The sequence below is a fragment of the Nyctereutes procyonoides genome, unplaced genomic scaffold (genome assembly GCF_905146905.1).
Source record: "Nyctereutes procyonoides isolate TBG_1078 unplaced genomic scaffold, NYPRO_anot_genome, whole genome shotgun sequence".
Taxonomy (NCBI): domain Eukaryota; kingdom Metazoa; phylum Chordata; class Mammalia; order Carnivora; family Canidae; genus Nyctereutes; species Nyctereutes procyonoides.
The window spans coordinates 40,613,845-40,631,833 of record NW_026575133.1 but is presented as its reverse complement, the minus strand read 5'-3'; the positions used below and the strand labels follow the sequence as shown (position 1 = coordinate 40,631,833).

Sequence of the window (17,989 nt, the reverse complement as noted above, 5' to 3'; positions counted from 1 at the left end):
AATCTCACTTTCTAAAGAGAATTTTTTTTTCTTTGAATCATTCAAATACAAGCTTTTAAGGGGTGGGGGGTTCGTTGATTTTTTAGTGAGCACCTTGTATGCGTCAAGCATTTATTAGCTCAGAGACGACGACAGTGCCCACACACACATGCAGGGTCTCAGGGTTTGTGATCTGTAACAACGGTTGTGTGCCGTGTCGTGCACAATCCTGGAGAAACTCTGTTCTGGCCTCAGTGGGAGGCAATGCAGGACCTACCACAGCGGTCTACAGAATGCCCATACATGGTTTCCACTTTCCTCCCCGCTTAATTCTACTGTGACTTGCGGAATCGGTCCTTTCCTGATAACCTGGCAAAGGCTTCACTTCGTTCCTAGAGCTGAAAGCAGGTGGGGCTGTTGTAGGACTCTGCTTAGCACAGGCCCCACGTCCACAACGAGGGAAGTGAGAAGGTGCTGACAGCTCGTGCTGCCATCCATCCATCACAGCTGGTGAGCCACTACTATGGATCCAGCCCAGGAGCCGGAAAAAGATATTCACCAGTTACACCAGCACTTACTGGAGGGGGGAGAAAAGACTCGTCAGTCCCTATGCTTCGCCACACGGGGAACCAGGGCCAGCATGCGTGGGCACCAGAGCTCAGGGTCCCTGGCTCTCAGCTTGAAGCCTGTGCCACTAGCCTAACAGGACCAGCTGCCTCCAGGAGAGCTGTCTCCACACGCCCGGGATTGCTGACGAGAGCCTAGCCCTCTGTGAGAGGAGGCATGGAGCTCTCCGCCTGCACTCCACATCCTTCCCAGTTATGACGCTGATTTTAGCCACAGAAGATCCCTTTCGAGAGGGTGGAAGTCAAGGTCTCTCCAGCGTCTGCCAAGGCAGAGCTGGTTTTCCTCACTACAAAGGGACAGGGAGTGTGGCAGGGAGGTGGGAGAAAGAGGTGGTGTTGAGGCCTCTTTGTTTTCAGATCGGCCCCCCTCCATCACCCCCCCTCCAGCACCCCAGCAAATAAGGAGGAAAAACTGCCACCATCACGGCCACCAGCCAGCCTGACACCCAGGGGGCCTGGCGGTGACAAAATTCCTGGAGTCAGCAGCAGCTTCCCAGCACGCGGGGTGCACTCCACCCCCTCAGCTGTGCCAGGGGCTCGGCTCCTCTCAGGGATCAGTCTGGAAAAACCCTTCCCAGGGAAGAGTGGGCCGGCCCCAGGAGTCTCCCGAAGGCAGGGTCTCCTGGGGCGACACAAGCTCCACTGCCACTCCAGACACCCCGCAGCTGCCTGAACGCCGGGGGTAGAGAACGATGCTGATGTATTTGGGAGAGGACATTTCTGAACCTAGAATTTTAATTGAACGAATAAACTGCAGCTCTGACAACACCAAAGAACAAAAAAAAAAAAAAAAATTTTTTTTCTAAGCAGCCGGTATGAATTTTCCAAACGATGGAAACCCACATTAACCATTTGCTGCCAACCCTGGTGACGGTGATGGGAACTAGTTTGCTATCATTAGCAATTTCTGACTCCTAAGTCCAAGTGCTCGCCTTCCTGGGACGCCTTCTCCATCCACTTTCTGCATTCACAGCGTACTCTAGCTGCAGCTGTGCAGAAGCCAGACGCACACAGGCCGTGCCCCACACCTGGGGCCTCGTTCCTGGAAAAGCAGGTGAAACCAGGCTTGCCTTCCTGACCCAGGGGCCTCTGGGACCGCCCCCCTCTCTACTTTGCCCTTCCTTCCACTGTGCAAAGTCCCCCAGGCCTCCTCCTCCTGAGGGGGGTCTCTGCAGAAGACTTTCTCAAGCTTTGACGTCATTCCAGGTTTCCCCCAGGCCCCTGCCAGGCCAGGTTCGGGCAGCACTGTCTCCTGCAAGGCCCAGCAGCACCTCACCCCTGAGATGACAAGGGGACAGCGGGCCCTCCCCCAGCGGAGGGCTGGGCGGCTACAGCTCTTCCCAGAGCCGGACAGAAATCCATTTGCAGAAGCCCAATTATGCATCACTACTGAAATGTGCCAGTCTCACCTACGGAGCCACTTCGAGCCAAACATGTCCCAAAACGTTCCTTAGCCACATCAGATACATGTGCTCCCGGAAGCGCAAGGACCTCGGGGGCAGGGGGACCGGACCGCCGGGTCCGCGCTGAAGCCCCGCCGCCGCCGCCGCCGCCGGGGACACCCACCTATTTGCTCGATGAGGTTTCTCCAGGAGTCGGCGGGGATGGGGTGGATCATCTGCAGGGCCTCGGTGAGCGTCGTGGGGCTGTCGGCCAGCGCCGGGCACTCCTCGGGCGTGGCCCCATTTCCCGGGGTGGAGGACGACTCGCTGCCAAGAGCAAGGAGGGGCAGGGCCGGTTATTTTCAAGCAACGACACACGTCGGCCGCCGGCGGGGGCATCGGCACAGGTGGCCCAGGCCCGCGGGACCCTCCCTGGACGGCCCGGCCCGAGGCCGCCCCGCGCCCCCCGCCCCGCCCCGCCCCCGCCCCCGCCCAGGCCCTCCTCGTCACCGCAGCGGGGTGCGACCCGGTGATTCATGCCCACGCCAGCCCGCCCCAAGCCTTCATGTTTTCGGAGCCCGGAGCTCGCGGGCAGGCGTCGGAAACTTGGCGCGCCCCCCGCTCCCCGCCGCGCCGCCCGGCCGCCCCGACGGCCCGGCCCGAGCCCAGCCCCCCGCCCCCGCCCCCGCCCCGCATCCGAGCTCGCGCCCCAGGCCCGCCGGGGGGCGCGGGGGGAGCCCGGGGCCGGGACCCGCGGCGGCCGAGCAGGGCGCACCCCCGCCCCGGGCGCTCCGGCTGCACGACCCGCGCCGCGGGGGGGGGGGGGGCCGGGGCGCGCGGGGTCGGCGTCCGGGCCGGGGCCGCGGCGCGCGGGGGTCGCACGGCCGCCCGCCCTCACCTGCCCGGCAGGTGTCCCGCCGCCGAGTCGCGCGCGTCGCTGTCCGAGGTGGAGCTGTCGTGGTCCACGGCGCAGGCGGCACTGAAGGCTGCGGCCAGCAGCTCCATGGGGGCCGGCGGCGCGCGGGCGCTGGGGCCGGGTCGCGGGCCGCGTGGGGGCGGGGACGGGCCGCGGGCGACGGGCGGCGGGCGGCGGGCGGCGGGCCACGGGCCACGGGCCACGGGCGGGCTCCGGGACCGGGTCGCAGCGCGCGCGGCTGGAGCCGGAGCTGCCGCCGCCGCCGCCGCCGCTGCCGGGCGCTCCCGCGGGCGGGCGCGCGCCTGGAGGCTCCGGTTGCCACGGCAACGGGGAGGCGGGAGGGCGCGCGCGGCGGGGGCGAGGCCGGGAGCCCGGACTGGGCGCCACCCGGGCCCCGGGCGCTGCGGGCCCCCGCGCCCTGCACCCCGCCGCGGCTGCGCTCGGCCCTGGGAGAGCGGCCCGCGGGGCCGGTGGGGGGAGGGGCCCCCAGGCTCGAGCTCGGAAGGTACCGGCCACGTGCCCCCGAGCCCCGCGCCCCTCGGACCGCCGCCCCGCCCACGGGCGCATCCCCGCCCCGCCCCGGGACACCCCACCCCACCCCTACCCCACCCCACCCCACCCCACCCCACCCCACCCCGCCTCTGCTGCCGGGACCCAGCCTGGCGGAGCGCGCGTCCTCACCTGGGGCGCGGGGGGGGGCCTCTGAGGGAGCCCGAGGTAGAGCCTGCGGTCCTAGGGGAACCCTGCACCCCTGCTCCTGGCCGAGACTATGGAGGGGCGGGGGGGGGGGGCGGCGCGCGTCTTCCCTGCGGGTCTGGCCGCCCTCGGGCACCCAAAGGTCCCGGTGGCCGGCGCTGGGTGTGTGGGAGCGAGAAGAGGAGAATCAAAGCGCCCCAAACTTCCACCCGGTTTCCCCCGCCTGGTCCCATTGAGCCTGGCGACCCGCACCCCGTGTTAGCTAGTTCAGTCCACTTCTGACCCCCAAAGTCGGCAGAAAGGGGTAATGGGCCCGAGCGGAACGTGAGCCCTCATCGGCCTGGCAAGGCAATCTGGGGGGACTTTCCTCGGTGTCCTTCGCCGAGGCCAGCCTGCCGCCCCCCCCCATGGGCCCTGGTGACAGCGGGGCCAGCGCCTGCAGAGCGGGGTGAGAGCGGAGTGGAAACCCTCCTCCGCACCTTGCCCCGCACTTAAGTTCACAGATTCCTCCTTTGGGGCTGCAGATCCTTCTGGTGGGAAGGCCTTAGTTGCTGGGTAGCTGGTTGGCTCTGTGGGGTCCCTTGGCCAGCCATCCCGAACACCCAGGTCGTGGTAACGGGGGGAGCTGGGGTGCGGTGGGAGGCGGAGGAAGGAAAGCAGCTTGAGGGGAGGCTTGTAGTAGCCGGAGAACCCCGCGGGCCCTCCCACAGCTCTGACTCTGGGAAATGGTACTCCAGTTGCCCCAGTCCCAATGCCTAAAGCCGCCACTTCACTCTTGGTCCCCTCTAGGGCCACACTGGACGGCTCTGATGTCTTGCTCTGAAGGCCTCTGATTATTTGCAAGGCAACCACCTGGTCTTCTCTTTTTCCAAGCCAGAGGCCTTCGTTCCTCGACTCATTCCGCAGATCCCACACAACCCTCCCTGGAACTCCACATTTTCATCTGCTCTCTGGCCCTGCCTGCCTGGATGCCTCCCGCACATTCTAGTGCGCTCACAAGTCCCCACTGTCCCCAACAGCCAGGCAGGAGATAGGGCGGAGCCGGAGAGCTGGCCCCAACCTTCTTCCTTCACCCCACTCATCAGTGCCTCACTGAGCCCCCTGGATCCTTCAAAGCAGCACCCCTGCCCCTCTGCATTTGGACCTCTCCCCAGTCCATCCCTCTCTCTGTCTCCTTTCTAAATTACGGGTCTGCTTCCCCGCTTAAATTCCTGCATTGCTGTCCCATCACCCCCCCCCCCCGGGGCACTATACCAGGCTCTTCACCAGCATCCGGCTCCATGCCTGCTTCCTTGGGGCCACTGCCCTAGCTGGCTCCTCTGAGGCTTTAGCTTCACAGTTTTCCAGGCTCTGGGCTTTGCAAGTGCTATTCCCTCTGCTAGAACTCTGCTCCCCTGGTAGTCCTCACTCCTGCAGGTGGAGGCGCACTGGGGCGCCACCCCCTCCCCAGGTGCCATCCCCTAAGTAATGGGCAGCATTACCTGGCACTGTAATTCTTTGTGAATAGGGCCATCCTTACACTAAGCCATGGGCCCCTCCACAGTGGGCACCTGGTGTCTTACTCATCTTTCATCCGGGCGCAAGCTGGAGCACAGTGTGGCCAATCACTAGGACCTACCTCTTAGGACGGTTTCACCAGCCCTTAAATTTGATGTAACACTAAGTTGGAAGCTGTTACTTTCACACTTTGCTCCACCAAGGGGAAAAGATTCATTTTTTTTTAAATCAGAAAATACTCAAGCGAAATTACGTATATTAAGATGAGCATAATAAAACCTTCCAATTGAAAAAGAAGCTAAAAATATCCTCCTAATTATAAAATTGGTTTAGAAAGTCACTGAGTTCTGAAGGCATATAACTTTAAGCTAAATCCCACACATTCTCTTTCCTGTCATATTTGGTGCGTATCAGGCTATTAGTAAGATCTCCATTTAACGAACATTTGTTCAGGATCATTCACAAAGTATAGATCAATATTTCATACACACACACACACACACACACACACACACACCTGATTAGTACATGGTAGGTGCTCCGTAGGATTTGCTAAGAAATTCATAGTATATTTTGAAAAATATTCGGTTATTTTATATACTTAACCTAAACATTGTTTATTTCTTCCTTTGGACTATAAAAGGTAAATATTGGAAACACAGGGGATTCTTATTTATCCTCTGCTTTAGGAACCTTCATTTATATTTACAAAATATTATCTTATTCTGAGGAAGAATAGGGAGAACCAGAGGAAATTTAGAAACGATCTCATCCAACGCTTTTCTTTTACAGAAAAAGCAGCTGAGCCAGAGGGTTAAAATGACAAGCCCAAGATCACACAGCTGGCTAATGGCAGATTTTTGAAGTCTGTGCTAGTAAGTATGCTATGTTCTGTGGGACAAAGGAAGTGCAAATTTCTATTCACGTATTCTAAGTGTTTTTTAGGGTCACATGGTATGTCACCAGGCTCTCGAATGTGAAGACACATTTATATTTTTAAATCTAGTAGGAAAATGACTTGGATTTTTTTTTGTTGTTGTTGTTTTGGTAGTAAGAGGGTAATCCTTACATATACATTGGAAACATCTAGAAACAGGTGCTTGATAGCTTTTAATTAAATCACCTGTATCTTCTACAGCCACAAAGACAGTAGGTTATTTTTGTCACTCTCTAAAGACTTTTTAGTTGCTTTGAAAATCAACACATTTAAACTAGGTAGGCAGCCCCAACAGTCAATCCACAGGGGGCTACTGCCTCAAGGTTAACTGAACCCCCCAAATTCAGGGAGAGAGTAGGAAAAACACAAAATGTGCCTCTCTCACTGCAGTGCAGCTCCAAGAAACCCGGAAATCCATACCTGATGGATGGAGTTTTCTGCAAGACTTCCAAAAGGAGATTATTCTGTTGGGGGTTTGGAAGTATTTTACTGGTGAGGTGGAGGTGGAGTCCTTTCTTTCGTTTTGAACATGAAGATAAATCGTAAGTGTGGAGTTGTAAATATTATGGAAATAAGTTAAAAACAATCAGTTTAGCTCTTTGTGGTAAAGAATTGATCTTATCCAAAGAGAGGTTTATTTAGCCTCTGTCTTGGGCTCCTGAGAGGTGATCTCTAAGCCCCTGGGATGGTATCTGATAAATCAGAAGAGTGACTTTGCTGACTTGGAGACCTGGGAACAGATAAGGTGGGGGCTTTGGGCCAGGTGATCATAGCTCAGCCTCCAGAGGGGCTGAAGACTGGGTGGCCAACTCATTCTAGGTGATTGAACCCCAAGGAAAACGCTGGACCCCAAGTCTCAGGTGAGTTTTCCTGGCTGTGACACACTGCTGCCCAGGAAGAGTGAGCACTAGCACTGTCCATAGCTCCGCTGGGCGATGACAACTGGAATTCTAGGTGGAACTTTTCTGGACTCTGTCCATGCATCCCTTCCCTTGGCTGATTGAAGTCTGTAGCCTTTCATGGAATAAGCCATAACTGTGAGCGTGACAGCTCAGTGAGTTCTGAGCCCTTCGACTGAATTTTTGAACCTGAGCGGGGGTGACACAAACTCTGCAGTTGGTGTTGTAAGCTGTCCCCAGATGTCACTAGCCTCTACTCTGATTTAGAGTCCAGTGGTTGTGTTCCCTCAACAGTCTTCCTTTCCACGATGTCTTGTTTTCTCCTTCCGTGTGCCCTAAGGATTACTGCCAGGTTAGTTTTCCTTGGACACGTCTGATCCCACACATCTATCATCTTCAATGGCTCCCCAGTACTTTGCTGGTCATTTGTTGCTGGAGGAGTTAGTGTACAGTCCAGTCTGTGACTGCCCTGGGTGAAAGCTGAGTCACCCTGAGAGCTCCTGGTCCTACTCTGTTAGTCCTCCCTGTTATCACTCACTTGCATTGTTTCTCTTCCTAGTGAAGCTAAGATTTGAGGAGGGGAAGCTATGAGGATGTTATTTATCTTTACATCCCCGGCACCCAGTACATCCAGGAGGCTTCAGGAAATAGTAAGGTAGTTACTCAATAGTTGGTAGGTGTTACATTGACTCATCCTTGGTTCCAATCCTTCTTCTAGTTGTTGAAGGTGGCATCGGCATTCCCTTGGTGTTTCATCTTGCTCTTTGGCCAGTGAAGATATTTCTTTAACTGACCGTTTTGGGAGCGAGCAGGCTTCAAGCTTGGGAGAGGTAGCTGTGACTTGTTTTGATGAGTCAAAAAAAAAATCCACTTAAGCTGGATTCACTGTTTTGGTAAAGTGAGGAGTATTTTGAGTTTCTTCTTTGATATGGTTGCTATGGTGGACAGTCGTTACAGTGTGGGTTAGATAGGGAAAAGCTCAGAGGGGCGAAGAGATGCATATGAACCTTTGTCTGATTTAAGGAGCTGGGCCAGCACTGGTTAGGTTTCAGTGATCACGGGAAGCCGGCTTACTCGCTAGACTGACATTGCTGCGCTCAATGACATTTTCGGAATCAAAAATAGGTGGCCAAGCTTTGCTCGACTTCCAGATGTGAGAGGCAGCCTGGATGATGTTGCTTGGCTCATGAAACATGGGATTTTCCCAAGCATTCTGATGGTTGATGTGTCTTTATAGTGGCCTTTAAAGGCTGGGACAAATCCTGGCCATGTCTTCAATTATGAGACACAGACAATCGTATGGCCTTGATAGAAATGTGTTTCTAAAAACTGGCTCCCCAAAATAACTCCTGGATAAGAAGCTGTAACACTTGTGTCTTTATCTGGAACTGTGGGAAATGAGAGAAGATTTGGGCTGTGGATTTCTTTGCAATATTCCTAACTGAGGAGCCTGGGACATATAGGGTCCAAGAATTTTGGCTCTGTGTGATATCAGGGCTTTTGACTGATAGGAACATCCTGGATAAAGGGATCTAAAGAAGAATACTGCTATTTTCAAGATATATTGAGGCTGAAATCTAGAATAATTAGGGAGTTGCCTCAGTACACATAATTTACATTTTAGGTTGTGGCCATGGGGGTTTACACACTCTTAAGTTGAAACTCAAACTGTGGAGGAATGACTAGCCCACCTCCTTCCACTTAAATTTAGTTATTTTAAATTACCTTATAAACTATATGGTTATATCTAATTTAGTCCTATATGTAGTATGTATAGTGTACTATACAAATAGGAATTTTTATTAGTATCATTACCACTTAGGAAGCCTACATTTAGCACTAGAATACATTCACTGTTGTAATGGAGAATTTATTGCCTTGATCATTAACCAAATGTAGCAAAATCATATAGGTATGAAATGAGAAGGATGTCCATTCATAAACAAAGTACTTGTAGGAATGGCATGTCATTAACAAAATTAATAATTAGAAATTGGTCACAGATTATTCCTTGAGAATTGCAAATAATCGGACTTTAGAAAAGTATTTTCCATAACGAGAAGTAAGGCGCACGGTAGCTTTTCATTTTCTGCTGAAATCAATCCACCGCACCCTTAACATCCAGTGGAAAGAACGTTCTTTGTTGAGTCACCAGGAGTAAGGTTAAGGATTTCGAGTCTCAGGAAAGGGCTCATATGTGTTTGCTGGAGAGAGATCACTTTAAAAGTTGTTAGGGATGAGAACAAGATGTGCCGTCAGACCTACTGCCTGGTTCAGGTCTTCTGCTGCCCATAATAATGTTCACGGATATGCCTTTCCCCCCAGAAATTCAAAGGTTTTGACTACTTTTGCTATTTCTTTTTCGAGGACTCTAGTCAGGGAACTGGCGACCACGGTGTACAAATTAGCACCAAATAAGTGGATGCTCTCATCAAGAGAAAGCAGATGTTTCAAAAACATATCAGATACACAGCAACGAAAGAGTCTTAAAAATGAACAGCCAGTGTTAGCCAAGACTTGGAAACTATCATTTGCCTCTGGGGGTGGGAGTGTGAATTGGTACAACCTTTCTGGGGGGCAGCCTGGCAACCCGTATCATAAACCTGCAAATGTTCATATTCTCTGGCAAAGAGAATCTATTTCCAGGAATACAGGCTAATAAACTGTAAGAATCTGTGTGAAAAAAAATGGCCATAAGAACTTATATTCTTTTTTTATTAGAGTTAATAAAGAGTTTAATAAATTAAAAATAGCGAGTTTAATAAATTAAAAATAGCGAAACATTGGGAGCAACTTAACTGTCCAATAACAAGAGATCGACTATTTTAAATTAGGACGTACCTTTGAAGCGGAATATCATTAAAAACGATTTAGAAAATATCTAATAATCTGGAAAGCTGTCTGTAATATATTGAATGGGAAAGCAGAGTCCCGAACTGGATGGTAGTGTGATCTTATTTTGTTTATAAACAGGCTTCTGTACACAGAACTTCAGGCACACACACACATTGGAAAGAGGACTGCGAGAAGGTTCACGAAAACATTTCACAGTACTTGCAGTTAGTTGGATTCTCAGGGAACTTTCCTGTTTTTTATTGCGTGCTTAAAATTGTTTCTACAATAAATGTGTCACTTATGTAACGAGGGGGAAAAAAAGTTACTTTCAAAAACATTAGTCCCTTAAAGTACATGAATGTAGAGCATGGATTTAAAGCACTCACATCACCGGAGGGAATCCTGGTGAGGTTGAGAAAGAAGGCTGAGCTGTTGTGTATTCTCTAGATTTCCTTGGGGGAAGGGTGCAGGGGGACCTCAGTTCATTACATAAATCTTGTAAAAAGCTCTTCGGTTTCCAAGGAATCATGAATTCAAATTTTACAGTAGATTACTTCCTGGCATCTCTAAAACGAAAGCACTTCCCTGATAGTCTCATGTGTCTGGTTAAAAATAGTTCCTTTTCTAGAAATTCCCTTTTCCTCCTATCATTCCACATGTACCACTTCTGACCAGAATGCTTTTCTGCCTTTTCCATTGAAGTCATGGTGTCATACAGGAGTCATCAAAGAAATCACTGCCTCCCACCAAAGGCAGGTCTCCCTAACGCTCCAAGCCCCTTCCCTGCCCCTACTGCTTGGCTACATCCCACCCGTGTTGCTAGTTCAAATGCCGCCTCCTCCATGAAGCCCATCCCCAATCCCATCCCATCACTGGCTGTGTTCACTCACTTTTAGCACCTCACCAGGCCTTCTCTTAAAGTTTGATTACTTTCTTCGAGAATTAACTCTCTGTCCTATGGGACTATGCAAGGAGACAGGAGTCAGCCTGATTGATGTCACCTCTCTTACTGTGTGAGCAGAGACCTGGTATGTCCTGGAGGCTCTAGACTTACTTGCTAAATGGAGCTGGAGTTGAGGGAGGCTGGAAAGCACACAGACATGCTTTTGGTATCATCCCAGTGCCTCTGGATAAATTACAGTCTTAGAGACATCTCTTGGACCCTAGTCCTTTACCCATTGAATACAAACCTTCCCTTGCTACTTACTCTCTAGAAAGTTAAGTGCACCTCAGTGAGATGGCCATTGTGACCTGGGGGGACCATCCGTTTACCAACAAAGAAATGAAATTTCACTTTTGTTTCTTTACCTATTTACTGTTTACCCCTCCCCTGAGTTGACCGAAGCTTCTTTTCCTAACTTTTTAAAAAAGATTTTATTTATTTATTCGTCACACACACACACACACACACACACACACACACACAGAGGCAGAGACACAGGCAGAGGGAGAAGCAAGAAGCAGACTCCCTGCAGGGAGCCACATGGGGAACTGGATCCCAGGACTCCGAGATCACACCCTGAGCCAAAGGCAGACGCCCAATGCTGAGCCACCCAGGCGTCCCTTCTTTTCCTAATTTTAAACCCATGTCTCATTTTTTCCATGCAGTGGAAAAAAATTAGTGCATGCTAAATTATTGCTATTGCTAAAATGTTGTTCAGCCCTCGGAGTAGCTTTTATTTGTCACAGAGTCAGCAGGATCTCTAGGACTGTTGCTCTGTTACATTTAGGGTAAAAAGAGTCTTTAATAGTCTCTTTTCCCTTCTTAACCATAAGGATCTTTTGTAGGGGTCTCATAGGATGGTCTCAAGCGCACCAGAAACACCATCTTCCTTTTGAAATTAGCATTTGTTCTTAAAAAAGAAAGAGACTCTAACCTGTCATCAGTTGAGTGTTTTCTCTTAGAAGTGATGGATTCTTACCAGGAGAGAGGAAAGCCTCCTTGACGCAGTGAGTCAGAGAAATGACAGAAGAGAATGGAACAATTCTTTCCCCTTGAGAACACCTTCCAACACACGATGTCCCTTCCTTAACCCAAGGCCCTCCTTTCAGCACTCACTCTACCTGCTGTGAGTCTGCATTGATGGTGCACTGGTCTTAAAGATGGAGCACTCTGAGTTTTCAGGACTGAAATCCACTGTTCTTATCAAACGGAGAATCTTCAAGGGAAACAGACATTCATATACATCGCTGATGAGAGGGCAAAATTGTCCAACCTCACACGGAAGGGAATTTGCCCATAGCGACAGCAGCACATACAGGCAAGTGGACTGAATGTTTATATGCTCCCAGTTCATATGCTGAGATCCTAACCCTAAGGTGATGGCATTTGGAGGTGGGGCCTTTGGGAAGTGATCAGGTCATGAGGATGGAATCCTTGAGAAATGGGATTGGTGTCTTTATAAAAGAGACCCCAGAGAGATCCCTTGGTTTGGTCTTGGATTTCCCAGCTTTCCAGAACTGAGAAAACTGAATGTCCTTTATTTTTTTAAAGGTTTTATTTGAAAGAGAGAGAGAAAACAAGTGGGGGTGAGTGGGTGGGAGGGGTGTTGGAGGGATGGGGCAGAGGGAAAGGGAGAAACAGACTCCCCGGCTGAGCAGGGAGCCTGGATGTGGGACTCAATCCCCGGACCCTGAGATCATGACCTGAGCTGAAGGCAGATGCTTAACCAACTGAGCCACCCAGGCACCCCCTAAATGTCCTTTATAAGCCTCTGAGGCTTTGCTTTGGTATTCTATTATAGCAGCCTGATGGCATGAAGACACCTTGCCCTTTGCTCCAGCAATTACATTTCTAAGAGTAATTAGGCAAGTGGACTGAATGTTTATATGCTCCCAGTTCATATGCTGAGATCCTAACCCTAAGGTCATTCACTGCATCATTATTTTTTTATAACGAAGTATTGGAAAGAACCTACCTACCCAGGAGACTGGGGAAATACATTATAAGGAAGGCACACAGTGGGGTACTAAGCAGCTGGACACGAGTCCGGGAAGTCACTCCTGAAGTGACAGTGAGGTGATTTCCAGCTCTGTGTCAAAGAAGCAACATATGAAAAAGCTTAGGTGGTATGTGATCTAAGGAAGGGGAAGTTACACAGGTGCACACGCAGGCTTTTTGTTCTGTTTTATTTTTTCCTTATCTCAAAAAAGAAGTTCAGGAAGGAAAACAGAAAGGAGTAAAGTTGGTTACTTTCAGCCGTGGGGGTGGAGGGTGAGACTTTGCCGGGCGTACCTTTTCGTAGAGTTTTGACTTGTAAACCATGTAGATGTTTTACATATCCAATTAATAAAAAGTCTGAAAGTCTGAGGAATAACCAAACTCTGGAATTGAAAAGAAACTGACATAAATGAACCTAAGTAATTATCAAGCTGATAACAAAATTACACAGAAAAAAAATTAATTCAAGGAATTTTTGAGTATCATATTCTATACCGTTACTGAAAATCTATCTATTCTGGGACTAAAAAAAAAAAAAAACAAAACAAAACAAAAAAACAAAACCAAAGGAGTTCTAAACTTTATGCAGTCGGTGGCGTGGGTTGAATTGTGTCTCCTGAAAAGATGTGCTGAAGTCTCAGCCTCTGAAGGTGATGTCGCTTGGAAATAGGATCTTTGCAGATGCAGCGAAGTTAAGATGATGTCATACTGCATTAGGGCAGGCCCTAATCCGATAGCAGGTGTCTTTGTAAGGAGAGAGGAATTTGGACACAGAGACACAAAAACTCGCAGATAGGAGGACACCGTGTGAGTACGTTGGCAGAGGTTGGAATGATGCATCTATTAAGCTAGGGTCAAGGGTTGCCAGCAGCCCACAGACACTAGGAAAGAAGCATAACAGACTCCCCTATGGCCCTCAGAGGGAGCATGGCCCTGCCAATGCTTCGATTTCAGACCTCTGGCCTCCAGAACTGAGAGAGAACCAATGTATCTTGCTTAGAAGCCACTCAGTGTGTGGTACTTGGTTACAGCAGCCCTGGGAAACTAATATGGAAGAGTTGTTGGCACAGAGTCGGTGTGAAATCCTGTAATTGTAGAATAGAGAAATATCCTACAATACACTGCTTTTGACAGCCAGGGCCCTCTCTTTTAGAAAAGGGAGATGCAAACACGGAATGGGGAGAGCAAAGAGGAGCGCTGTGTGTTGGACTGGATGGAGGGTATCCATATGAGCACAGGTGCACACACTGTTTCTCGTTTCTCGGTGGTGTGCCCTGCAGGGTCCTAGAAGCATTGACCTGCCAGTAGTAATGAGATGTTGGTTTCCAAATACTGTTCTGCACTAACAGGAGCCAGGGCTCTTTGGAGAAGTGGCTGAGTGCAGGTCTAGGATATACAAAATATAAGAAATTATATAAACTATCTTGCTGCGTCAGAAGGGAAGGGATATATCCAAGAGACATAGTAGCCGGCTAAAAGGCTCCTACTGGTTGCATTTGTGACAGTTTGAGCATCAAAAGGGATATGACAGTAAATGGCTTAAAACACATTGAAAAAACAAGAAGCAGATCGAAAATAAGCCCATTATGAACTTATACTGATACTCAAAAACAAAACAAAGGCGGGGTCTTCTTCACAGAAACTATCACCTAATATAAGTAGAAGGAACACTAGAACATTCCCATTTTGCAATTCCCAGTGGAATGGATAATTCAGGAAGGATCATTAATGGATGTTAAAAGCCACCGAGTTAACAGGTTATTAGAAAGAAGCTTTTTACACGGTTTCAAACCATCTCCTTACAGATAACTTTTAATAGTTGCTAAAGGAAAAATCGTACCTTTTCTTCAGAACAATCTGGCAGCTTCCAAATTAACTAAATGATCAAACTTCGCATGGGGAAGAGTGGACCAGCTGACACGAGTGCCTCCTGATGGGACACAGTTTGAAGTCTGCATCACCTGGATGCACTCCTGCTAAAAACGGTTCAGCTGAATCTAATGAAGCGTCCAGCCCTGACTTCCCATTTAAAGAACGTAATACAGGCAATAAAAGGAAGAAGTTAAAACATCGCACCAGGAGGCAGGCAGGCAAACGCAGGTGCTGCAGTCGGCAAGCCTGGATTCTCAAAGGGTCGGGCAGGAAAACAAAAGGGGGAGATGTTTTAGATTATAGGAGTCTAAAGAGAGCAAACTGACAAATGCAGAGCTTGACACTTGGTGAGATCTTGATTCACAGATCCCAGCTGTGAAAGACATTTTGGGGGACGATCAGGAGAAATTTGAATGCAGATTGGATTTTAGATAGACTATGGCGTGACTGTGAATTTTCTTAGGTGTGGTGATGACATTCTGGTTGCGTAGAAGAACGGCCTTATTCTTCAAAGCTGTATGTACCCTGGATTTTTTAAGTGTGAAGCGTTATGATGCCTGCGATTTACTTTCCTATGGTTTTAGTGGAAATGGAGGAGGGAGAGAGAAAACACAGGTATTAGGGCAAATGGGAGTTCATTGTGCTATTCTTTCATTTATTCTGTTTCCATTTTTTCTTTATAAAAAGTCGGGGGAAAGGAAAAAATATTTAGAGAAACAGCCCATTTGGCTTAAAGAAATGTATGAACGATCAAGTTTAAGTGTAGTCGGGTGTAAGGCATAGAATGTTGAGTTTGGGATGATACAGAGGCCAAGGGAATGAAGCAGCATTTGCCAGTCACCTTGGCAAACTCAGGAGCTCTAGGGCCCCGGGACCCACTGGGATATGAACCCCACAGAGGTAGAGCTTTTGGCCTCCTGAGTTCACTGCTAGATCCCCAGTTCCTAGAGCAAAGCCTGGATCATAGTAAATGCCCTCAAAACACCCACCTGGTGAAATGAAATGTAAATAGCCCAGTGATAAACATCTTTGATGTCTGATGATTTTTTTCAGGATAGACTCTTGGTCAAAGATGGAGCATTTTTATTGTCTTTCACTTATATTATGAAATTCCAAACAGTTATACTGGTCAACACCTAACTAGTGTCTTTTCTCTGCATCCTTTCTAATAGTCAGAATTTTAAACGATTTGCCAATTTGATACATGAAAAACGCTATACTGTTCTATTTCACATTTCTTTCTTTTCTAGTGAGGTTTTTGTTTCTGTGTTTCTGGTTTGTGATGGTTTTGCATTGTTCTTTTTTTTTTTTTTGCATTGTTCTTTTATGACTAATCTTTCCATGTCTTTTGCTCGTTTTAATTTTAGGATGTCTGTGTTTTTCTAACTGATTTTAAAGTCAGTGTGCCATGTTGTTTGTAGGAGCTTTTAAAAAACAAACAAACATGGCCTATTTTGTAGGAAATATCAAAGAATTAGTGAGAGCTGGTGGTTGCTGAGTGGAGGGCAGTGGGGTCAGCCCTCCAGCCATCCTCCCTGGCCCCCCTGGGAATCCTCACTCTACTCTCCCACCGAGACGAGGGTCTGGGGGAGGCAGAGAGGAGCCTCACAGGGTCTTCTGGGCTAGCCCCTGCCTTCAGGCAGCCAAGACAGTTGCATCATGATTTTATAGAAAAGATGTTGGAAAGACCACCAAGGGGGCATCCCGCGGATGGGGTGGGGCTCGGGGGAGACTCCTCAGTCCCGAACAGTTGCTGAGACCTCCCGTCACTTGCAGGAGGGTCCCTGACCACCGCCTGTCCCCTACCTGGCTGAGGCAGTTTGATCTGAAACCGTCACCATCAAAACCAGACTTGCCTTGTCTGCTGGTTCAGTCTTTTTCTCACTAGCATATGATCGATTTCACCACATGCTTCCAAAAAAAAAAAAAATACAAGGAAGGATAGTCCACAAATTTATATCAACTGCCAACTGTTCAGTAATTTATTTATCCCCCAAGTGACTGCTGAGTATCCCCTATCTGCAAAGCCCTGTAGACAGTCAGGCCTGAGCACCCGCTGTGGCTGGCCGTTATGGACTTTAACGATTACGGACCTTAACGATCACTGAGCAGAAACCCCAAAACGTCACATGAGAAAATACCAATAATGTTACATCAATAGCTTTCAGAAAGATTACTCTTTGAGGACACATCATTTCATCTTTATGGTCTCCGAAGGATTTATTTAATTGTCTTTCATAGAACAGAGGCCTCATAAATAATTTTTGAAAAATTTCTAGGCAGGTGACATAGTCAAAGCTGTAAACTTACAGTTTCTTCGTTTCAAGGTTACCTTAATGAATTATGGGCATGGCAGGATGTCTTTAAGAGTCTGATCACTCGAAGGGGAAATTTTAGTAAGATGAGATGTCTTGAATTTTCTTTTTTTTTTTCAAGGAGGCTAGGTTTTAACAAGGAGTATCTTAGGTCAGATTCCCCTGAGGCAAAGACTGGCACTGATGATTCATTAAGGAGGAGCTCTCAGGGAAAGTGCGGGGAGCAGGGGAGCAACCAGGGAGGGGAGAGTGTGAAGCAAGGAAGTGCTTCCAGGCAGAGCCATCTCAGCTGCCCCACAGGGGCTGTGTGTGTGTGTGTGTGTGTGTGTGTGTGTGTGTGTGTGTGTGTTGAAGGGCTGGTAACCCTCAGGCATGGGGAACATGAGAAAGTCAGGTGGGCTTACAAGGACTCCATGCCATGGATCTTGCCCAGCATCTGATGTGTTTATGTAGAATTTACCTTCTAGCCCAGTTCATAGAATGTTCCCAGTGAAGTAGTTATCTACTGCTGTGTAACAAACAGCCCCAAGACTTTGTAGCTTACAGCGATGTCTCTTGTCTCATGTAGCTTCTGAGGGTCAGGAAGCCTGGCACTCTGGCTCAGCGTCCCTGATGCCCACTGTCCTTTGTGACCTTGACTTCAATTCATAACCATTCTGTCCACCTGTCTGTTAGAAATGGTCACAAAGTCCAGGCCACGCTCAGCGGGAGGGTGTGGACACTGGGTGCTGGCATTTGGGGCCACCTTGGAGGTGGGCTCCCCCACACTCCGCTTGCCAGAGAAGTTCTGAGGACACCCGGTGTTGCTGCCGCATCTTGTGAGTTTGACACTCGCCAGAACTGAAACTCCAAAGTGGGCAGAGATGCTGTGTCCTTACTGCCTCTCCAGTGGGCCAGCACTGCCCCATCCCAGGGCTTCCTGCGGCCCTCTTTAGGTGGAGCCGACTCTGGGTAAAATGAGCCACCCAGGAAGGGCTCTTCTGCCTTGACCTCCAATCCTGCCATCTCATCTCTTTTGCTCACACACAGGGGGCTCTTTGTCCCCAGCCCAGGGGTGATGGCAATCTCTTGGCAGACAAGTGACTTTGCAAGCT

At 49.4% G+C, this 17,989-nt stretch overlaps 1 protein-coding gene across 1 annotated transcript in view; it reads right to left on the bottom strand.

Moving 5' to 3' along the window:
• Positions 1-3,058, bottom strand: part of NGEF (neuronal guanine nucleotide exchange factor) — a 39,209-nt gene extending 36,151 nt beyond the window's left edge. The window contains exons 1-2 of the mRNA XM_055346357.1: positions 2,886-3,058; positions 2,172-2,314 (exon numbers count right to left, since the gene is read on the bottom strand). Coding sequence (XP_055202332.1) covers positions 2,172-2,314; positions 2,886-2,992 — 250 coding nt within the window. The 5' untranslated portion in view covers positions 2,993-3,058. The remainder of the gene's footprint in view (positions 1-2,171; positions 2,315-2,885) is intronic.
• Positions 3,059-17,989: the final 14,931 nt, after the last annotated feature.